At 45.4% G+C, this 24,217-nt stretch overlaps 1 protein-coding gene across 1 annotated transcript in view; it reads left to right on the top strand.

Annotated features, from left to right (window-relative positions):
• Window positions 1-23,427, top strand: part of FAM78B (family with sequence similarity 78 member B) — a 92,124-nt gene extending 68,697 nt beyond the window's left edge. Inside the window, exon 2 of the mRNA XM_028849989.2 lies at window positions 20,477-23,427. Coding sequence (XP_028705822.1) covers window positions 20,477-20,999 — 523 coding nt within the window. The 3' untranslated portion in view covers window positions 21,000-23,427. The remainder of the gene's footprint in view (window positions 1-20,476) is intronic.
• The last annotated feature ends 790 nt before the right edge of the window (window positions 23,428-24,217 follow it).

Here is a 24,217-nt window from a genome sequence, read left to right as displayed (position 1 = left end):
CAGGTGTCCGTGGGAGTGTCAGGTGGTGGGACCTGTAAAGAATTAGGCTTGAGATACCATCTGTATTAGTCCGTTTTCATGCTGCTGGTAAAGATACACCTGAGACTGGGCAATTTACAAAAGAAAGAGGTTTATTGGACTTAGAGTTCCACATGGCTGGAGAGGCTTCACAATCATGGTGGAAAGCAAGGAGCAGCAAATCATGTCTTACATGGATGGCAGGAAGCAAAAAGAGCTTGTGCAGGGAGACTCCCCCTTTTTAAAACCATCAGATCTCGTGAGACTTATTCACTATCATGAGAATAGCAAGGAAAGACCTGCCCCCATGATTCAGTTACCTCCCACCGAGTCCCTCCCACAACATGTGGGAATTCAAGATGAGATTTGGGTGGGGACACAGCCAAACCATATCACCATCCTTCTTGCACCAACCCAACCAGGCTTTCATGGGGGAGCTGTCAAGGCCACCACCTCCCCTTCAGCCTTGACTTCCCTCACTCTTGGCCCAACATTGTGTTTAAGAAATACAGAAACAACTAGTTCTACCCTTTCTGCCTGTGCCACACCTTGAGGCCATTGCTCACGCTGCTTCCTCCTCTGCTGCTTATCCTTCATCCAGGATGCTGCTCAGGAGCTAGTCAGCCTGCGTTCAAATCCTGTGTTGCCCTAGGCCAGTTTCTTCACCTCCCCGAACCTCAGTCGCGCCCCCACCCCAACTTGGAAAATGGGAATAAAGTTAGTACCAGCTTCATTGGGTTGTTGTGAGGATTAATCAGTTGGTACGTGTGAAGTGCCATGAGCAATACCTGCACAGAGTAAGCCCTCAATAAACATTAGCCATCATTATGGTCACCACCATCCACCTCTTCCCAGATGGCCAGATGGCTTTTGCTGCTGCCCCTGATAACATGTCTCTGTCCCCAAATATCCCATATTGTATTGAAGTGATCTGCCTCTAATTATATCCCAGAATTAGAGCAGGGACGCTGTCTCATTAGTCTTGGTGTCCCCTGCACCCAGGAGAGTACCAAGCACATGGCAGGTGGTGAAGAAATCATTCGAAATGATGTCTCATGAACTATATCTCTGAGGTGGCTTTTATTACTGACTTTGATTGGGACTGCATTCCCTTCAAAGGGGTTAGTTTTACCCATGAAAGGACCGAGTTAATATCCTGTGACCTTGGAGATCTCTCATTCCATTGTCCTTGGAGTGGCCTCCTCCTTTGGTTCCTGACACCTACTTCCTCTGTTGGTTTTGTTTTTTTCAGCCTAGTCTTCCCGTTGAGTAAGGGGTCAGTTTCAGTGAGTGAAGCATTGCTCTGCCTGTCTGGGAGCTAAGAAGGTTCATGTGTCGGTGTGTGGACAGATGATTGTGATGACCAGGCTTAAAAAATGTCATATGTTCATTCGTGTTTATGTGCTCAGGAGCCCTAAAAAGTGTTGCGTGGGGGATTGGACTTTTCTTTTCTTAGTTTTCACATGGACATCTTTTGACCTATACTGGAGTTCAGGGCCAGAAAGTAGACGCTGGGAAGATTACAGGGCTCTAGGAGGGACAGGAGCAGCATTGTATAACTGACCTGGGTAGGAACCTCAGGACCTCACTTTTATTTTGAAAGAGCTATTTCTGCAAGAGGCAATTACCGGCTTCCTGTTTGGCTTTCGATCCTTCCCTGCCTCTGCTGTTCAACTTTATAATTGCTGCCAGGAGGGTGAAGAGCCCCAGTGTGGCTCAGGGACAGTGGGAGCTGAGTCTCGGGGAGCTGTGCAGCATTGCCAGCCTCAGGGCTCTGTACTACTGAGGGAAAGCTGCTGTTTAACCCCCACTGCGGTTATGTTAACAGAGTTCCCTTTCCCCCAGAGGGAGCTCCCTCTTACTGAGTCCAAGGGATACTGGTGACATCTGGAGGGCAGGGCCACCCCATAACACAGGGACACAGGCACCATCAGTACCCACCCCCTCACCCCCCATTCCAGAGCTCTCTCTTACTTCCTTGCCAGTTCCCAGCTCCTAGGGCACTCTGGATGCCCTAACTGCACAAAAACCCATCACAAGGCTGCATCTGCCCCTTCCTAGGAGCCTCAAAACAGGCCATGCTTCATGGCTGCCCCTCTGAAATCTTAACTGCAAACAGCCGACTCTCAGGTCTTCCTCCTGACCCATTATTTCACTTCCTAGAGCCCTCTGCTTTTTCCCTGCTGCCCACTGTGATACCTCTCAGGCACATCACTGCCACCACTCCCTCCCCACTCTCCTCCATCCTCTTGCCCCTTGTTGCTACCTGTTTCATGTAGACATTCACTCTTCGTACATGCTGATGGAATACCACTATATCCCAGGCGGTGGTGGGTCCTCATCAGTAGTTGTGATCAGTTAAGATGTTCCAGTCCACATGAAGAGAGACACATTAAGTCATAAATAGGTTCACATGTATATAATTACAAATGGTGATAAGTTCTATGAATCAGGAAAAGATGCAGTTCTATAGCAGAGACCTAGTTTCGTTCAGCGTGGGAGGAGGTGCATGGATCAGGGGAGGTATCCCAGAGGAAGTGACACTTGAGTTTAGACCTAAGGATTAGTCAGTTGCCCAAGTGAGCAGTGGGAAAAAGTATCTTCCAGACAGTGTGTGCCAAGGCTCTGAGGCAGGGAAGAGCCTGGCATGTTGGACGACCGTAAGGAAAGCTATTGGGGGTGGAAAGCTGTTGGCGGTGGAACACTGAGAGCATGGGGGAGTATGGTGTGAGATGAAGCTGGGGAGTCAGAGGCCAGAGGATGCAGGACTGTGTGGAGCACATTAGGGAAAGTTTGGGTGGTATTCTATCAGTACTAGGAAGCCTCTCAAGAGTTGTACACTGGAGGAGCCCACTAGCCCCACACAACCCAAAGCCATATTCACCCAGTGTCTGCCCCCTCTGCCCCTCCCCCTGGTTGGCCAAATACTTCGGGTTAGTCCTTCATTCCTCCAGAAGTCCGGCAGGCTGGAACAGTCAGGAAGCCCTTCACAGAGGATGGGAATGACTTGGCCATAGCTGGATGCCAGTCGTGAGGCCTGGAAATGCAATAAGTGTAACACCTACCGTTCCGTATACTTCTTATGCAACCCCACATGGCAGCTCTGCGAGAAGGCATTATTATTCCGTTTTACAGCTCAGAAGACTGAGGCCTAGGAGAGCCTTCATGACAGTCATGCTGCTGAGTGACAGACCAGCTAGTGGACCTGGATCTTCTGAGTCCAACCCCAGTGCTCTTTCTGCCCCACCCAGCAGGGTCTGCAGATGGGAGAAAACTCCCTTGGGAGGGAGTGAAGAGAACATGGAGCCCGGTGGAGTAAAGGGCCATGCAGTGATGACACTGGTGTTTCTTTTGAATCCACAGCAGCTCCTATGCAGCATTGATGGGCTCCTGAATACAGAAGAGTCATAAAGGGCCTGATTTCAATTTAACATCTAAAGAGCGTGAGGTTCCAGAGGCCTCTGTTGCATGGCAGTTCCCCCGCTGGCTCTCACATGGATGCCAGAATCATCAAAGCAGAGATGATCCATCCGGGGACAAAAGCCAGTCTCTTGAGTGTTGGAAGGAGATGACCAACAGCTTGAGCAGAATGGGGTCAAAGCATCTGCAGCCTGGGCCTTGCGTTGGGGCAGGCTGACTTCTGAACCAGCCACCCCAGGGTGCAGAAGGTAAAAGCAGCAGACACAAGTACCCTCTGCCATCCCCAGCACCCCAGAGTGCTCTCCAGCCTGAGAGGCACTCCTCCCGTTCCTCCTTGCACTGCAGTCATTTACTTATGGCTTATGCCTGCTAGGAGCCAGATCAGAGTCATCTTTGTGTGTCTCCCCGCCCAAACCCCCCGGCCCACATACTGCCTTAGATGCCTACACATTTCAAACGTTACCCGTTAAAAGAATTAACCAATCAATTAATAATAAAACATTTGAGGGGGTGCAGATAAGTAATGTAATTTTAAAAAATTGAAAATACAACACAGTCATGTGGATGTTTCCTCTGGGTTTAAGTAAGTCCCAGCTCTGCTGCTTACAAGCTGGGCAAATGGAGACACATTACTTAACTTCTCTCCATCTAAGTTGTTGCATTTGTAACACAGGACTTACGATGCCTCCTTCACAAGGACTTTTGATGACCAAATGAGTTAACCCACACAAAGTACCTAGCATGGTGCCTGAAGTACACCAGGTGCTCAAGACATGGTAGTTTTCCTTCCACGAATACTTAAATTTGGGCTGTGGAGGTATCTGTTAGGGTGAGAATCCTGCCTCCCTGGTTTACTCCAGCTGTCATCCTGGGTATCACTGTGTCTCAGTTTCCTCCTTTGCAAAATGGAGATGGTGGGCTGGGCACGGTGACTCATGCTTGTAATCCTAGCACTTTGGGAGGCCGAGGCTGGCGATCACAAGGTCAGGGGTTCGAGACCAGCCTGGTCAACATGGTGAAACCCCGTCTCTACTAAAAATACAAAAATTAGCTGGCATGGTGGCGGGCGCCTGTAATCCCAGCTACTTGGGAGGCTGAGGTAGGAGAATCACTTGAAACTGGCAGGCAGAGGTTGCAGTGAGCTGAGATCACACCATTGCACTCCAGCCTGGGTGAAAGAGCGAAACTCTGTCAAAAAAAAAATGGAGATGGTAATCAGGTAATCATAGTAGCCGCCCGGCAGTGTTGTTGCACATTATTAAATGAAAGCAAGTGTGTGTACCACTTTCATCCACAATCGCTGAGAGGGACATCTCACCTGGGCCAGACTGCATGTAGCCACACTGGGGGAACATTTAGGCATCCCTAGGAATTTTGCAGTCTCTCTCTGCCCCTCTAGTTTGATCATATCCATGTGAATTCCTGTGTCCACACATGTGTGGACAATGTGGCCCCACCTCTGCCAACTGCAGACAGGCACCTAGTGTTCTTTTGTGTTCTAAGCTGGCATCTGCCTAGTAAGACATTTCCATGGTCCTGTCACCAGGGTACACACTCAGCTGCCAGCATCCTTATATCTCCTGCCCCAGCTCAGCTGCTGCCGGAAATTCCCCACATCTGCTGGCCTACTCAGCATGCAGTGAAATGTGGCATGCACAGAACACACAGTGGAAAGTTAATGAAAACAATAAACTCTGATTTTAAAGTCTGTGCTGCTAGAGCACTCCATCCTCAGCCTCTCCCCTTCTGTTTTCCTGTATCTGCCTCCCTCTGCCCAGCTTTCATGCCCTTGACCCTTCCCCCTTCACCTTGAGCATTATTTGGTGGAAACTGGGAAGCCCCTTCCATCCTCCCACCCTCACCCTGCCCAGCACCAGTGAGAGAAATGAGAGAAGTGACTGCTCCAGCAGCAGAGTCCTGCCCTTCTGCCACTGTACTTTCTCTGGGGACATTTCTCTGCTCTAGTGTCACCTATGAGGAAACCCTGTGCTTTGGGGATGGTGGGGGAGCGAGAATCAGGTTAGAGGACCTGGGTCAGTACTGGCTGCAAAAGCCTTGGGTTTTGACCAGGAAGAGGGGTCAAGGGTACTGGAGAGCCAGAGGCCAGAGTTAGGTTTGTCCCATCTCTGCCACTTATTTGCTTTGTGACACTGGCGAGTGATTTAGCTGAACCTCAGCTCCTTTATGCAAAAAAAAAAAAAAGTAACATAGTACCTACTTTGAAGGTTACTATAGCAAGAATTTAGACTGCCTGGAAGCCTTCAGTAAATATTAGCTCCTCTTACCTGTAGTAGCAGTATTAATAATACCTGACATTTGAGATTCCTGCCTCCAGCCTGTCTTGATCATCTCAACTTTATCACCACAGCTGTTTTGCTGTGTGACTGTCCTGGCCTTGTTCTTGCCCCAGTAAACACATCTCTTTATTTCCTGGTTTCCAGACTTTGGACCCCTCCAGACCACTGAGGCCAAGGAGCCCCAGCCCAGACTTGCCTTGGACTCCCAGGTACCCAGACCCTATGGGTTATGTTCTTTCTGGTCGTGATCACTTGTCATGGGGTCACTGAGGCCTCAGTAACCAGGGAGGCAGGAGAAAGGCAAGAATGCTATCTGATAGAAGGGCTGGTAGTGCCCTGCACTCCTGCTCAACACGCTGTGCCCAGCAGACCTGCCCTGGTTCATTCATTCTTTCAGCTGATAAGTATCTAGTAACTCCTGACTCATCCTGGAGAAAATTTGACAACCGTGTCCTTAACAGTGTCTCCTTGACCTTGAAAATTTGTTCTCCTTAATGATTCCCAAATCAGATGGGAATAAATTGCAGGAAGTGCTGCTATCTGGGCCAAAAGATCTGAAGAGATCTTGAGTTCTGACCCCAGTCTCCAAAGCTAACACATCAGCTTTAGGTCCAGATGGGAAGGGATGGCACCGTGGCCCTCCTTCCCCTGAGCTGCCCAGGGTCCCCAGCCAACTGTGCTCAGTGTTCATTATCTCCATCAGATGCATGTGCTGCCATTAGATTCAGCCACAAAAAAACTAGTCCTGTCTTTACAAGTAACAGTTAAAACTGCACATGTTCTGTGCTAAAACAGTCCATGAGATGAGGATGCATTGCCAAACTGTGTCAGTTAACCAAGACAGGGTAAATGGCGGAGGGCCCCAAGAGCTCCTCTTCCGGGGATCCACCAGAAGATTCCATACTAGGAATCTTACTTGACAAATAAGGTAAAAAGAAAGAAGTGCACCACACCTTCTCTGTCAATGCCCAGGCACAAAGGGAAAAAAATTAAAAGGCATTAGGTGTTCACAGTGTTAAGGCCTTTTATAGCCACAGGACCTACAAGATTCCAGACTCCAGGTCCAGGCACCAAGGTAGGCCAGGCTGTGGGGCTGGAATCCAGGCCATGTGCAGGCAGGAGTGGTGCCCCACTTCCACCACCTGATGCGCAGGTGGCAAGCTTGACAAGCAGCAAGTCAGACATCCAGCAGGGCTCAAGAGCTGTAGTCCTTCCCCAGCTGCAGGTGTTGTCACGACAACTCAATCAGGAGGAGCTGGAACCTGATAGAAGAGTAGATGTGGACTCGGGTACAGGGAAGCCACTCTGAATCCCTGGGAGCCTTACAGCCCAGGGAGAACCAGTTGTGTGGTGTCCTGTATTCTGGGAGGAGCAACTCATCCCTTGGGAATAACCACATTTCTCTCTTCTGAAACCATAACTCGTCCCTTGTGGCCCTGAAAATCCCATTCGCCATCAGCACAAGGACTGAGGTCTTTGGTCAGAGATTATAGGAGCTGGATATATCCTTATCCATGAGGTTGTTTATTCTACTCCGTTTTATAGATGAGGAAATTAAAGGTGAAAGGGCTCACATTGCAGCCCAAAAGTCATCCCAGAAAGGGCATCTAGGCTGGTAGCTTCCAGAGCAGATATTTTTAGACTTGAGACCCTCACCAGATGAAATTATATACAGAGAGAGAGAGAGAGAGAAGGAGAGAGAGAGAGTATGTGTGTATGTGTGTGTGTGTGTGTGTGTGGTTTCTACATCCTCTGTTATCCACAAAACCTAACGCAATGTGAAGAACAAAGTAGGTGCCCTTTGTGAAAAGAATACTATCTGTGGATGTGCATCTTTCTTGGTGCACGCCATGAATTAGTCATTTCTCTACTTCAATGTCCTTATTATGTAAATGAAGTGTGACCATCTACCCTCCTGTTCCCTTGTCAGGATGGAAGGGAAATACTCAGTTCTCACTTGCATAAAGCGAGGAAATGCGTCCTACTCTTTGAAGTAGCTCAGGTCCCAGCCAGCCAACGTCCTTTTTGAATGAGCAATACCATAATAACAGTTCTCATTTGTGACCTGTTATGTGCCAGGAAGGCATGATATAGATTATTTTTCATAGAGTTCTCATTTAAAAAAAAAAGGCCGGGCATGGTGGCTCACACCTGTAATCCCAGCACTTTGGGATGCCAAGGCAGGCAGATCATGAGGTCAAGAGATTGAGACCATCCTGGCCAACATGGTGAAACCCATCTCTACTAAAAATACAGAAGTCAACTGGGCGTGATGGTACACACCTGTAGTCCTAGCTACTCGGGAGACTGAGGCAGGAGAAGTGCTTGAACCCAAGAGGCAGAGGTTGCAGTGAGCCGAGATTGTACCACCGCACACCAGCCTGGGTGAAAGAGCAAAACTCCATCTCAAAAAAAAAAAAAAAAAAAAAGGAAAACCTACAGAGTAGGTTTTGTTATTATCCTCATTCACTTAAGAAATGGAAGCCCAAAGCGGCTTAGTGATTTGTCCAAGGCCACATGGTCAGCAGGTGGTAACATCCAGATTTGCATACAGGTCTTGGGAGTCCCACCCCACACTCTTCCCCTACCTCCTTCTCTCTCTTTCCCCGAAATGCTTCACATTCATTCTGTGCAATTCTGTGAGGTAACTCATTCCTTTTTAGTACAGAATAAAGACAAATTAATTTTTTAAATGAGAATATACACAAAAATAAAGAGAAAACTCGTATAGTCCCACAACTATAGATAACCACTTTTCACATTTTGGTGTATCCACCCAGTAATGTCTTTTCTCAGGTTAACTAAGGTTCTGCCTATAATAGCAGAATTCCAAAATAGGAAGGAAAAAACACATCCACTCCCCATCTCCTCTACCTGCCATTTGTCTAGCTTCAAGGGCTGGAAGTAGAGGATACAGTCTACTGCCATGGGCTGGATTGAATGTGTGTTGCATCCTCATGCCCCTCAACACCACCACCCAGCCCCTATATCCTCTCCCAGCTTAGGTGGGCTCATATTTAATGCAAGCTGTCTGAGGAAAGGCACTCAGCACCTTGCCAGGAGCCCCAGGGACACTTGTTCCAATGTATCTGTATTCAGTCCCTTCTGCTGTCACATGGGACTCATCCCTTCTGTTGTCACGTGGGACTCTCCCCTAGACTCCAGAAGAGCCTTCCCCATCTTACTCCCTCTGCAGCTCCCTTGAACTCACCTCACAGCCAGCCCTGCCTGCTCTTCCAGAAACACTTGCCCCATTCATTGTGCTGCTTGAAGGAAGCACCTGTTCTGGGCTTTTCTGGAGGTACTGAAAATACAACAAAGCCTGTCCTCAGGATGCATGCAGTCTAGTGGAAAACTGGCATAGACACAAGCAAATCAGCACACTGAAATGTGTATGCATTTGGAAGCCACTCTCAGAAGGTGACCTGAAGCTGCAAGTTGAGGATGAAAGGGAGCCAAGGGTGGTGGCTCATGCCCATAATCCCAACACTTTGTAGGGGTTGAGGCAGGAAGATCATTTGAGCCTAGGAGTTCAAGACCAGCCTGGGAAAGGTAGTGAGACTCTTTTTCTATTTTCAGAAAAACAAAAGGAGTCCAGAATGTAAAGAACTGAAAGAAAATGGTCCTGGGCAAAGGGAACAGCAAATCCAAAGGCCCAACAAGTCCAGTGGGAGGAAGCTTATCTTGTTGAAAAATGAGAACAGTTCAAGTTGCTGGAATCTAGAGAGCCAGGAGGGAGGGAGTGAGGATGAATGAGGATGGAGAACTGGTGGGGCAAATAAGGAAACGTGGACATTTGAATGCAGTAGAAAACCATCGTGGAATTTTCCAGAGATGAGACATGGCCTGATGTACATCTTATAAAAACCACATTCGTGGCTTGTAGGGGCAGCACAAGCTTGGAAGCAGCGCCCCAGTGAGGAGAGGACCTGCATGGTCCCAGATAGAGGAGAAATGGCTTGGAGCAGGCTGGTGGCCATGGGGTTAGAAGAGACGAATTCTGGCCATATTCCAGAGGCATAGTGGAGAAACATGTTGGTCCAAGAGCAGATAAGGATTGGGGCATGGTGAGGGACAGGCAGGTCTCCATGCTCGCCACCTGGAATGCCACCCACATCGATTTCCCCTCATCTTTTGGGGTCCCACTGCAGCCCCATTTCCCCTAAGAGGCCTGCTGACCTCTACCCCCAGGCCATTTCCTCTGCTTCCTCTTGGCACCCCCAGAGCCTGGCATAAGCAGGGCCTTACTCCTGTGGGAGGGTATCTGACCTGTCACCTCGGGTGGGCTGTGACCTCCTTCAGGATGGAGAACAAACACCACTGGGCCTAGCACAAGGCCCAGTGACTGGTAAGGAGCCAAAAGGGCTTGCTGTGTGGCCAGAGGACATAACCCTTGTAAGGGACACAGCCTGGGGCCGCACGGCGCTCTGCAGGTGTTAGCAAACACTGCTTCTCTGTGTGGGATAAGGTACTTTGCCCCAAGAAACTCAGAATTGGAGTCAGAAGTCAACCATTTTCAGATGTGACCTAGAAAACTGGCCACTGACCCCAGACCTCAGGGCTGTCAAATAGAAACAAGTCAGCAAAGGACTCCGAGAACCCAGCTGGAGCAACTTAGAGGGCACAAGGTGACCTGACCTCCACATGGTGAAGGTGAAATACACAGTGAGAAGATGTCTCCAATGCTGGAAGAACTCACTAAACCGAACGCAAGGGTAGTAACAAACATGAAGCCTCTCTCCGCACTGATGACTCTTGGAAAACACTGAAAATGATCTTTTCTGCAATAGGAAAAATGCTTCCCCGTGCGCCAAAAAGAAAAGGATGTGGTCAGAAAGGAAGCGGGCGGAGGGGAAAGTGGGAGGGGAGTATTTACAGGCTGCTTGGAGTCTGATATAAACAGTGCAGAATGAGGAAAATCCTAATTTTAACACTTAACTCTGTAATCATGGTTGCAAAGCATCTGAGAATCAGGACCTCTGCCAGAGCCAGGGCTGGAAATTGGTCTCAGGGGCCAGGTGGCTGCCCAGGTAACAGGGGCCTGGCCCTACACCATTCCCCACCTGCTCTGTGCCTCCTCTCTCTTCACTGTCCCATTATTTCCAGCTGCTCCTGTGGAGGGGTTGAGAGGAGAAAGTTGCTGCAAAGTGAGCAGTGACACGGAACATAAGACTCACATGACCGGGAGCACATTGCTCTCTGTCACATTAGATGGAGCTTTGGAAGCCTCAGTGTGCTCAGGGTGTGGTGCTCTCTTTAACTAAACTTTCCACATACCCACATAGTAGCACCTTAGGTTCCAGCCCTGAAGATGAAGAGAAAAGGCAGAATCCTCTTTTCCCACCCTCTAAGTGCAGTAAAGTTAACACAGTAGTCAGGATTCCTTTAAAGAGCAGACTGAACATAGTAGTTAGACCACAAACTCTCAGGACAGTGCCTGGCATTCAGGTTAAGTGTGAGCTATGATCAAGGTGATGTTATCAGAACTATTAATATACTCAGCCTTAGAACCAGAGCCTGTCTTGGAGATCCCCAGCTGTGCCTGTGTTAACCCTTTAGTTGATTAATTTTTGGAGACGTGGTGGTGGGTAGCTGAGGAGGAACCTGGGTGGCCAAAGAGAAGGCATTACGGGGAGCAAGAGGGGTCGTTTAGCAATTGTTCCAAAAATGTTTCAATATTTTAACAACTGGCATGGTCATAGCAGTGTGTATCAGCTAATCTCATCCATGACTTTTATTGTTTTTCAGAGCTTTTGGACTCTTAATTTTGTACCAGGGAGGCAGCATGAGAAAGCGTGTGTTTAGAATCAGACCTTGATTCTAATCACAGACCTGATTCTGAATCACAGCTCAGTTCTACCCCTCCCTAGCTGAAAGATCTTGAGCAGGTTCCCTACTGCATAGTGGAAAATAGAATAATGCCCACCTCATGCAATTGATGTACAAAGTACATGTGATTCTGGTTGTAAGGGTGCTTTGTGCATGTTATGGCTAAACAAGCATCAGTGAAACCACACATAACAAAAGGAAAATATTCCAGATTGGAACTGTCCTGGGTTCCAGAACTGTGCATCTAGATCTTCCAGCTCTGCCCATCCCTAACATTTGAGGCTTCAGAGTAAGAATACAAAGGTCTGGGTGCCATATTTCTCAATATTTATAAGTTATAGGTCAGACTAACAGAGGGCTGAATCAAGTAAGTTCTGTCCTCCTACCTAGACAACTATGCCTTTTATAAAAACCTGAAGGCTATGTTCAAATTTAGGATTCTTGGACTCCTCAAAGTTTTGTGCCAGAACCTAGCAGCATAGGAACAAGTGACCTTCAACCCCTAGCCCCACCCACTTCCCCTCCCACCTCTGGCTCTCTACCCTGTTGAAAGAGATGTTCCATCACACACATGCATGTGGGCACCCAACAAACACATGGTCCCAAACTCCATGCATACCCCCAACAAACAGCCACCCTCTGGCCACCCCTTGGGCCCAAAAGTGCATACACAGTGGACTGGACTGCCCTTGGAAAGACAGGACAGGGAAAAGGCCTGAATAGACTCTAGAGGCATGTTTAGGGGCGTGTGGGCTGGAAATGTTGAGATCCTAGGTACCCAGAGAGTGTTCTGGAAGGAGGGGCACATCCTCTCAGCCCCACAGACTTCTTACCCAGTGTGAAAGAGCATGGCCAGAAGATACCAGAGTGGGTCCCTTCAAAGGGTGAGGCCATCCAGACACAGTGGTTGATGCCTGTAATCCCAGCAACTCAGGGGGCGGAGGCGGGAGGATCACTGGAGGCCAGGAAGTCAAGACCAGCCTGGGTAACATAGCAAAACTCCATCTCTTTTAAAATGGTTTAAAATTAGCTGGGCATGGTGGTGCATGCCTATAGTCCCAGCTACTCCAGAGGCTGAGGCGGGAGGATCGCTTGAGCCCAGGAGTTCAAGGCTGCAGTGAGCTATGATTGTGCCACTGTGCTCTAGCCTGGGTGACAGAGTGAGACCTTATCTCTAAAGAAAAAAAAAAAATGTAAGGCCAGGCCAGGGCTCCTCTCACCTGGGTCTAAGGGTAGTACTGCCCCAGATTTCAAAGCCTTCCCTAGAAGCTCTCTAGACTTGAAACCATCAGTCTTCCATGTGTGGTTCCCCCTAACTCCTATCCCACACCGCATCAGGGGACATTAGTATCAGAGAGTCCCTGTACAACTGCCCACTCCCTGCCTTCAAGAATGTTGCTGCCAGCTTCTCTCCAGACTCCCCAGTGACTGCAGGGCTTCAGGGGGAGCAAAGTGGGGTTCTCAGAGAGGTTGCTCTGCCCCTCAAAGGCAATGGGAGAATTTGTTGGGTCTGAGTGGAGTCTTGACCTAAACCCATGGACTTCTTATTTGAATGAAATGCTTAACATGATATTTGATTGAGATTTGCCTCTTTCTTCTAAAAATGGGATGCAGAAAGCATGAAAGTTGCAATAATCGATATTTTCATTATTAGGCCCATTGGCAAGTCCGTTAGCTGTGAGCTTTGGGTCAATGGCTGATTGTCTGAAGCAAAAACACTGTTTATCACAGTGAGGAGAAGGATTGTAGGAGAAGGAAGGGAATTAGATAATCACTCATGTTGACGTCTGGGCGCAGTGGCTCACGCCTGTAATCCCAGCACTTTGGGAGACCGAGGCAGGCAGATCACCAGGTCAGGAGATGAGACCATCCTGGCTAACATGGTGAAACCCCGTCTCTACTAAAATACAAAAATTAGTTGGGTGTGGTGGCACACGCCTGTAGTCCCAGCTACTCGGGAGCCTGAGGCAGGAGAATCGCTTGAATCCAAGAGGCGGAGGTTGCAGTGAGCCAAGATCGTGCCACTGCACTCCAGCCTGGAAACAGAGCGAGACTCCATATCAAAAAATATATATAATATATTTTTAATATAATATATATAAAATATATAAATATATAAAAATATATATAGAGAGAGAGAGAGATCATGTGTTGTAGTTTACAAAGCATTTCCTCCTACATCATCACTTCATTTGATTTCTGTAATAGTTCTGAGATGTAGGGAGACTTGGAGTTATTTTTCTTCCTGTTTTACACATGAAAGTATTTAGCTGTGCTAAGTACTTCCCATTCATTATCTTATTTAATTCTCACACCAAGTACATCAAGTAAGTATCATCTTTATTCCTTATTTCTTAGATGGGGAAACTGGTATGGAAAGTTCACACAACTGTAGCACTAGGTTTACAGGCCTAAGCAGTCTGGCTCCAGAATGCTGCTTTCAGCCATGATGCTGGACCAGCTCTCTACTTCATCTCTCTTCTCCCCTTTGTTGCCCACTTCTCCTTTTTTTCTTGTGCTTGTTAATTCCCTTGCAGAATGACTTCCACCAGCATATCTTTACTGCTGTCTTGAGAATTAACAAGTTGAATGGCTTTTTCTCTTCAATTTCTGTGACTTTTGACACTGCTGACTCCCTGAAATTCTTGACTTTGGAAATTAATTCTCCTTTTTTGCTGGCTATTCCTTTGCTTTTTATACTTTTCTTTGTCTCTGGCCATGTGACAGGTCTGTCATCCTCAAAGAGCTCACCCAGCACCTGATCCTCTCCATGCAGATGGTTGCCAAATTTACATCCCTAGCCCTGACTTTCTTCTAAGCTCTGGACCCAACTTTGCAATAACTCACAGACACAGTGTCAGCCTATTTAGTCAATTCCACAAAGATAGTAGTGTCCAAATTGAAATTCATGGTCTCCACTCATCTTTCACTTCAGATCAATTTGATATTTATTCAACAAATAATTTTGAACTCCTTCTATTTTTCCAGCACTGTTCTAGGTACTGGAGATATAGCAGTGAATAAAATACATAAAATCCTTGCCTTCTTAGGGATAGTATTTGGAGAGTGGGATGAGGGGAGACAGACTGTTAGCAAAATAAGTGAGTTATAGTGTATTAGAAGGTACTATGGAGAAAAAATAAAGCAGAGATGGGGGATGGGGAGCACTGGGGCAGGAGGTTGCAATTTTAAATATGGTGGTTAGGAAAGATTGCAGTGAGAACATGGTATTGGAGCCAGGAATGAGGGAGGCAAGGGAGCGAGCCTTTCAGATATCCAAGGGAATATTGCTCCAGGTGAAATGAACAGTAAGTGCAAAGGCCCTCAGGTGGGAGTTTATTTGGCATGTTCAGTGAACAGCACAGAGGCCAGAATGCGCAAGAGGGAGAGAAAAGGAGATACAATCAGAGAGGAAATAGGGAACTGGATCATATAGGGCCACATAAGCCATTTTAAGTAGCTGAACTGTTCCTGAGTGCTTTAGGAGGCATGGAAATGTTTTGAGCAGGAAAGTGACACGATTTTACAAATATTTAACAAGATCACTGTGGCTGCCATGTTGACAATAGACCAGGGAAGCAAAGTTGAGTAATTAGCAAGGAGACCAGTTAGAAGGCCACTGCAGTAATCTAAGAGAGACAACTCTAGCTTGGACCGGTGTCATGGTGATGGGGGTAGTGGGAAGGAGTTGAATTCTAGATATATTTTGATCGCATCCACAGGATTTGCTGATAGGTAGCATGTGGAATGTGAGAGAGTGGCCAAGAGTGACTCCAAAGTTTTTGGCAAGTGGGCAGGTGAATATATGGATTTGGAGCTCAAGGGAGCAATCCAGCCTAGAGATACAAATTTGGAAGTTGTCACAGTGCAGATGGTACTTAAAATCATGAGACCAGATGAGATCACCAAGGAAATGCAAATAGATAGAAAAGAGAAGACCAAAGCCTAAGCCCTGGGGCCCTCCAATGTTAAAAGGTTGAAAGATGAGGCAGAACCAGCAAAGGACAATGAAAAAGAAATAATGAGATATAAAGAGAAACAAGATTAGTAAGTATACATCATGTGCCAGACACCATGCTCCAGACAAAGGATACAAAGACAAATACGACCCTTTCCTCACCATCCTCATGCTCTAATGCAGGAGTCAGGTACTACACCTTGAAATACCATTGTGATCGGTTCAGGGATGGGTGTAAAATGTCAGGGACAGTGAGACCACAACCTTGTTACTTCTGTGAATGATTTACACACACACACACACACACACACACACACACACAGAGTCAGCCATACTTGCCTCTTCTGAGTGATTGTTTTTCTTTGTCTTCTTTTGTCTCTAACAGGCAATTGGTTACCAAACCTTGGAGAATCTACCTTTGTAATATTTCTTATATGTGACACCTGTCCATTTTCTCAGCCACCAGTCTAGATGAAGCCATCATTAAAGATCATGTGCAGTGTTGCAGAAGCTCCTAAACATCCTCGTTCCCTCCCTTTAGCCCTCTAATCCTACTTTTTTCATTACTCTTCCTTGCAGTTAATTCTCCTGAGCAAAAGTCTCACCACCTCTAGGATACAGCCCAAGTACCTAAATCCATTTTTGAAGGTGCTCCACAAACCGATAGTACCCTGCGCCCCAGCAGTGTCTTCACTCTTCCCAGTGTTCTCTGTTTCCTGGACACGCCACATCCATGCTTGATATCACACTTTAGCCTATGACGCAGTCTCCCACCTGGAATGCCTGTCTCTATTCCAAAGTGTTCATATCCCATTTCCTTCACAAAGCTTTTCCCCTGCTGTAGCCTGCATGGTTGTCGATGTCTCCAAATTGCTGTATCACTTGGCGTCTCTGACACTCATTTTTATATGTAGGTATATGATGGCATGAGTAGTCACTAAAATACATTCATATTCACTAATTCATTCAGCTTCATTTAAGTGTGCCTCCTCCTTTTAAGGATAAGCAACTTTCAGTGCAAGGCATGATACTATTGTAATAAATAGATTCTAAATGAATAGTAGATGTTAGATTTTTTTAAAGGTGAGTAAATATGTAAAGTATAAAACTGTAATAAAACATTTTGTTGTATACAAGTTCTACCAAGCTCCAGGAATATAGTCATGAAAATAATTCAAATAAAGTATTTATTCTTTTAATAAATATTGTTTTATGTGCCAGCAATGTGCAAGACACTAATTATTCAAAACTAAGTCTTAATTCCAAGCCTCAAGAAACCTATAATCTAATGGGAAAGACACATAAATCCTTATAATATAATCTGACACCTGTAGATGTAGATATATCTATGGGTACACGGAAGAGAAGGCTTCATGGAGGAGGTGATACATGTGGTGATTCTCAGAGGATGAGTAGTTCGATACAGTGGAAATTGAATAGGAGGAGGAACAGCATAGGCACAGGGCACAGCAGTGGAAGTGAGACGCATGGTGTGTGGGGATGGGGAGGCCAGATGATGGAGAGCCATGTATGTCCTGTTAAGGAACTTGAATTTTACCCTGTGGGTGATGCCAGCGATGTCCGTATAGAAAACCCTTGGAAGGATTTTATGTTTAGAAAGAGCATGATCAGATTTGCATGTTTGAACACTTGGGCAGCCTAAAAGATGGATTTGAGAGGGACCAGAGTTGGATGCAAAGAGACAAGTTATGCGCCATTACAGTAGACCAGGTAAGAGATGCTGAGGGCTTGGATTAAGTGAAGGCAGTAAGAGTTGGATGGGGAAAAGGAGATAAAGTCAAGCATCACTATGGGACAAAATTCACAGGATGCAGTGATACAGTCACTGTGGCAGCCTAGGGGAGGGTGTGGGAAGAGCCAAAGATGGCCCTTACTTCTGACCTGGAAGATTGGGTGAGCAGTGGGCCACCCCCTGCAGCACAGACAGGGGAAGACGGCTTGATTTATGGTGGAAATGATGAGTTCAGTTTGAGCCATATGGAGTTTGAAATGCCTCCGGCATTCCATTCAAAGTAATCCCCTTAAATGGTCATTGAGTGACTCAAATAGTGCTACTGTTCTTGGAACTTTTCAGAGACTTCTCAAAAAACCATGACCAAAGACATTTTATCAGCCACATAAACCAGTCATGCATTTTATAGACATAACTCTCTTTTTGGAAAAAAGAAGAAAAGAGAGAGAGAAAGGAAGGGAGGGAAGAAGGGAAGGTCACTGCCTTGGGGTGTACATTAGTATCTATTTTTCATAAAGGAAAAATTTGGTATTTTTCAAATCTAAAGCAGCTCCCTATTCACTAGACTTAAGTCATAATGAATTTTGGCTGTTTCCAAAATCAAACCATCCCTTAATGATGTAATCCTAATTCCCTAGGGCTATGGAGGAGAACATGCCTCTGACCTGAGGAATTCCCAAAAGCACAGTTGCAGAAGTAACAGCAGTGTGTTTGAAACTAAAGTGTAGCCTCCAATGTCACTATTCTCCAATGACTACATGTGGCCAGATGTGTTTGTTCTGATGTGATGATTAAGAAGTCTGTTTATATTTCGCTGTTCCAGAAACTCCTCCAAGAAAAAGGTCTTTTCCTTCCCTCCTGAGAGAGCCACAAGAGTGTGTCTTTATTGTATTATCTCTGTTTGTTTGTTTTGTTTTGTTTTCCCCCCAAAAAACCTGGGACCAAACTAAGTTTTATGATTTGTCTTACAAGACTGACTTGCAGACCCTGGGCCCAAGTCTCTGTTCACACAGCTCTGGGCAGGAAGACAGGAGGCAAAAATATGAGAACTATAAAGACTCTATAGATAAAGTCACTGAATCTACTAGCAAGATAGCCAGTCCTGAAAAGGACTGTGTTGTAACAATATCAAAAGTTCATCCACTCAAAACCAAATTCCCCAGGCAATATGCCACAGTAAACCCAGTGTGTAGGGTGGGAGGGCAAGAACAGTCTGCCACTGCTGGGAATGCTTGCCCTCCAATTCTAAGGAGGAAATCAAAGGCCAGCAGGGACTGGTTACAACCAAAATGAAAAACAAGATTTAGGCAACACAGAAAATAGATGTATTGTGACTGAAGAATTGTCTTAGCCCTTTGCATGGGGGCATGAAACCGACTCCAGTATGGTTATTTCATGAACCCAATGAGCAGATTGGATCTCTACCCAACTTCTGACCCACTCAAATAACATGTACTCCCTTTTGTACAGTAAGAAATGGCATAGAATTACCTGGGCGCTCCTACCCCCAGCTTCAAAAGCATATGTAGCAAAATGAGCTCTCTCTGACTTTCTGCATCAGGTCAGTTCCTTACTTAGTGTTTGCCAACCATGATACACTGCAATTATTCCCAGCAGTTACCAAGGGCATGACAAGAGAAAAGGCTCTTGCAGCTGTGGGCTTACCTCCTCCCCAGGCAGCCAAGCCCTCCCTTCACTTCAGGCTGGGGCTGACTGGCCTAGGAGGTACTATGAGGGGTCAGTAGGAGGCAGTAGTTAGTGTCTCCGTGTCCCCATGTGACAGTAAAGAATGCTGAGATGTTAATCAGCACCAGCTTGACAATGCAACTCCCTTTTAGACCACTTGTATAAAACCCTGCAGGATCTTCTGTCACTTCATAGGAGGAAGAACTTTATATCAGACAAGATGACTACTTCTTAGCTGATGAATAAAGCAGTCACATTTCTTTAATTATTAAATTCTAGTGCATTATTACCAAGCACCTTCCCTGGTCCCCAGAGTGAAAATATGAAGAATGCATAATCAGACTCTGCTGACTAGACTTCTGCCCTTATTGGGGTCCAGTCCAGTTCTCCGTGACTGGTCCTGGAGCTGCTAACTCATTGGACAGCCTGAGTCCTCTCTGCTCTGCTCTCTCCAGCACTGTGTAAGGGCACTTTGGGAGGCAGTATGATTTAGTGGTCAAAATCATGGACTTTGAAGTCAGGCAACTCCCAGCTTCACCTCTTGCCCTCTGTAGGACCTTTTTCATGTACCTTAACATCTTTAAGCCTCCCTCCCGTCATGTGTTAAATGGAAATAAAAATTTATTTATCTTGTGGAGTATTTTGAATATTAACTGAGATGATGTACTTAGCACAATGGTCGGAATAGAGTAACACTCAATAAGTATCAGCAATTATTATTAGCAACAGTCTACAGCAGTGGGGAGAGACACTGGTTCCTCCTTCTGTACAAGGTCAGAGGCAGCCAGGAGTAGGTAGGTGCTAAATGGCAAGTTTGCCAAACTAAACTATGAGGCTTCTAGGCTGAACTGGAAGGCAATGGGAGGGCAGTGCATTAGAGTTTATGCCAACCTGTAGAACAACTTTCACTTTCAGGTGGTTTTCCAGAAGATGACCATTATTTCCTCATGTTATGATTTTCTGTGCCTAAGTGATGAATTGGTTGATGCCTAGGATTTAAACAACCCTCTTTGTTGAGTAGAAATTCTATTACTGTGATTTCGTAAGAAATTAATATAACCTTTAATTTTGCCTCCTTTTGCCCTTCTTTCCACCAGATACTGCCTTCCAAGTACATCGAATTTCAACCATTGTTTCTTCCCAAAAAACAAATCTTACACTCATATTTCCAAGAAAGTGGTTCTTGTAATGGGATTCCTCTAAATTGCTGACTACTATCATTTAACTAGTTGATGTCTCTTTGTGGTCTCACAACTGCCTCTTTGAGCTTCCTGTTCTCAACTGGGTCAGCCATGGTTGTGTTTAACTTGTTTTGGCATGGCTTTGTTATTTTTATTTTGGTTTGTTCTCGTTTAATCCTGAAACAGCACAGCATAGAACTTTTTGACCTGAATTCCCCTGTGAACTTCTCATTTTGCCCAAGTTGACTATGTTAGTAAGCAGTGAGCACCTCTCCAGCTTTTGAAAAATTCATTCAGCCTCTTCTTTTCTTGTGCATGTCTTCTGCTTTGCCAGGTCAAGCTGGGAACTGCCTGACTTGAGGGAAGGGAGAGTAAAAGCCATCAGTGACTCAGATGGGGTGAGCTACCCTTGGTACGGGAACACCACAGAAACTGTGACCCTGGTTGGCCCCACCAACAAGATCTCCAGGTTCTCCGTCAGCATGAATGACAACTTCTACCCCAGTGTGACATGGGCAGTGCCTGTGAGCGACAGCAATGTGCCGCTGCTCACAAGAATCAAGAGAGACCAAAGTTTCACGACCTGGCTGGTGGCCATGAACACTACCACAAAGGAGAAGATCATTCTGCAGACCATCAAGTGGAGGATGAGGGTGGACATTGAGGTGGACCCTCTTCAGCTCTTGGGGCAGCGGGCCCGGCTGGTGGGCAGGACTCAGCAGGAGCAGCCCCGGATCCTGAGCCGGATGGAACCCATCCCCCCTAACGCACTAGTGAAACCCAATGCCAATGATGCCCAGGTCCTCATGTGGAGGCCCAAGCGGGGGCCACCTCTGGTTGTGATCCCTCCTAAGTAGAAGCAGACTGGCCTGATTGTGTGTGGATCACATGCCTCTGAGACATGCAGTGAGGGTGCCAGGGGTGGCAGGAGCCAAACTGAGTTTCTGAGCCAAAGCAGACCTCTTGGTTTGCCAGCCTTTGCAGCCACTTTTGAAGAGTAGGGCTGCTCCTTGGGTGGTAGAACCATAATCCTTAGGAAAAATCCCTTCCTCTTAGGAATAAAAAAATCACTGATTTGAGAGACTTGCTGTGATTACCATGCAAGTAGCCATATTTTGGAGCTGACCAGGATGATTCTTTTATCTGAACTATTGACCATTTCTTTCCTGTGAGATGCAGGGGATGGAAACAAAATTAAACAGTGCCTGTGGCAAATGCTCCTTCCCAACCAATAAGAAGTAGGAGTGAAAACATCCACACCAGGTGGTCATAAGGCAGACTCCTGCAGTCTGACTGGAGGGTGCTGGGGAAAAGGGTGGTGAAAGAATGGGTGATGGGGAGAGGAAGAATAAGGTTTTATTACACATTAATACCTCTGCATTTATTACTTGATCATCAGATCGACACACACTGGAATGAATGAACACTTAGAAAACTAGACAAATATTGATATTTGCTCCTTTCTGAGGGAGAAAGACTCCTTGGAACTGTCCAAGGTGCTGATGTGAACTAACGGAAACACTTCATTAGTTCCATCTACCCACCTCTTTCCAAAAAGATTGCTTATTCGGAGTATTTTTAATCACAGTATTTGGCTTTGTAATTCCTGTATTCTGCAGTAGTTAGGATATTTGGGGCTCTGTCCATGTTTTAGTGAAATCCTAACTGTGATGTTGTTTACAGCTGCTTATTCTGTTCCCATGATTAGCCCTAAATTTATATTTAAAAAATTATAAGCCATGAATCCATGTAAGATTTCAAGAACATTTCAGCAAATAAGAACAGTATTTTCATTCTATTTCTTTTGAGTTTTTGAATGATCTGAACACATAGAATGGACACATGTATGCACAGACACATGCACACATGCACACATGAAGGATGCATATAGCATAATTACTAGCATATTTGCCACCAGTGCCTACATATCTACCTGTAGCCTTTGTATGTACATACACTGTATGTTTATATATATATTTATTTTAGCTCTGTTTCACAGAAGCTCAAACTTGAGCATTTGTGAGAAACTATTTCTTAAGACTTAACTTTAGAGCCCTTTAAAGAAAATCTAAGCTACTCATATTAAGTAAGCCTGTATTGCTAAGATTTAACCAGTAAAGATGAGAGGCCAGGTTTACTTTAATCAGGCCAATATAAAACTTGTTTTTGAGGGTTTCCAGTCTTTGCAGTGAGGATTTTTGCAGTTCTAGCTTGAATCACCCTTCCTCCCCTCCCCCACTCCAAAAAAAGAACTTTTCCCTTTATTCTCAGTAATTCAACCATATATATGGTTGTATATATATTTGCTTGTTCACCACCCCCTCCATGCAAACTAATTATAAAATTTTCACATTGTCATTGTAGATTTAATAAGTAGACACTGCTAACTTAATTTCAGAGGGAGAAAGTTGAAGTTCAAGGCAGTTTTACAATCTCGTGATTGGCTCCAAAGAGCTGTCTTCTACTAGAGTTTGTGGATAGAGAATAAAAAGCAGGAGGGTTTATTACTTTTATTAAAAATTCAATTTAGTGTAATTTATTTCAGATTCTAGTCCCAGGGGATGGTACTTATTTACGTAAGAGTGCTAACAGATCTGCTCCAAATTATGTAGTGTTAACCTCACACCCCAGCCATCAACTATTCTGTTATAGATTAGTTATTGATGGCAAGTTATTTATAACAGCACGTTAATAATACATCAGTGGCTCGCAGAGGACCTGGAGACATTCATTTAGAAATAATTCAGCTGTTACATTTGAAATTCTCTGTCCCTTCCCATGTTTCCTTGTTTTATTGGGAAAGGCAGCCCCCAAGAGCTCCATGGCTAAAACACAAAGCAGCTTATTTTCCATGCTGACACCACAGGCCGCAATCTCTCCCCCAGACTGAATTAGACTCTACCCCTGTGGGATTCTGGGGAGTGGATACTGATCCTAGAATCTAATCCGTGTGGCCCAACTTGACGAAAACCTGATATTTTAAACTCCAAAGTTGTAACAACAGATTAATGAGAATTTACATTACAAAATGCTATGGAAGAGTTATGTTTTCAAATTCCCCTAGTGCATTAAAATACTATATGACTTACACAACTATATTTACAAATAACTTTTTCAGAAGCATATCTGTATTTCTAAAGCAAGGTGTAGCATGTTTAGCTAGACTTGTTTCCCGTGAAAAATCACACTTTTTCAGAGTTTTAAATGAACCCCACAGCAGTTTTCTGGGAAATTGTGTAATGACAAAATGAAAAAAAAATGGGAAAGTGCTTATGAAAGTTAAAAGCATCATATACATTGTGATTATTGTTATTGATACCATTGTGAACTCTACAGTTGTGTCTCTCAGCTCTGAAGTCAGCCTGGCAGAACGCTCTATTGCCCTGTGGCCAATTATTTTCAAGTTACTGTTGTTTTACAAGGAAATGACCCCTTTTCTTCCTGTGATTTGTAGGTCATTATCTTTCAGCTTAGTCAGGATATTGCCAAATGAAAGTCTGTCATACAAGAGAGAATTAACCTTGAAATCTCTGTTGAGGTCACCTCTGCCCTCCCATCCAGTCCTCCTTCCCCTCAAAGTGCCTGGGCCTGACGCCAGATGCCATCAGTTTAAAGGGGCTCATTTAGTGCCTTAAGTTTTAGTTGGGTGGTCTCAGGACTTAGACACACACAACACATGGCTTCTTGGTGGCAAAAGAGTTTTGAATTCCATAAGAAAAATTATTTCATCAGGTCTTAAGTTTTCTTAATCAAGTCCTTTGAGATCTTTTAGTCCATGATCTCGAAGGAAATTGAGGCCTCATTAAATTAGGTCATCTATTCAGAATCGTATACCTAGCCAGCTGAAGAGCCAAAAGAAGGCCCCATCTCCCAAATTTCATCTGACAACATGGTCACACTTAGCGAGGACCCACAGCCTCTTGTCTGCAACCAAAACATTATCATCATCCCTAATCCATTCACCCACAAATCAATGAGTCTAAAAACTAGAGACAATTGGATCCATCCTTTAAAGAACAAGAGAAAATCCCTGTTACTGTTATGTAAAAGAAAATTTGAATGTTGCAGATTCCCT

This window comes from Macaca mulatta, chromosome 1 (genome assembly GCF_049350105.2).
Source record: "Macaca mulatta isolate MMU2019108-1 chromosome 1, T2T-MMU8v2.0, whole genome shotgun sequence".
In the NCBI taxonomy this organism is placed as follows: domain Eukaryota; kingdom Metazoa; phylum Chordata; class Mammalia; order Primates; family Cercopithecidae; genus Macaca; species Macaca mulatta.
This window is presented reverse-complemented; position numbering and strand designations above follow the sequence as displayed.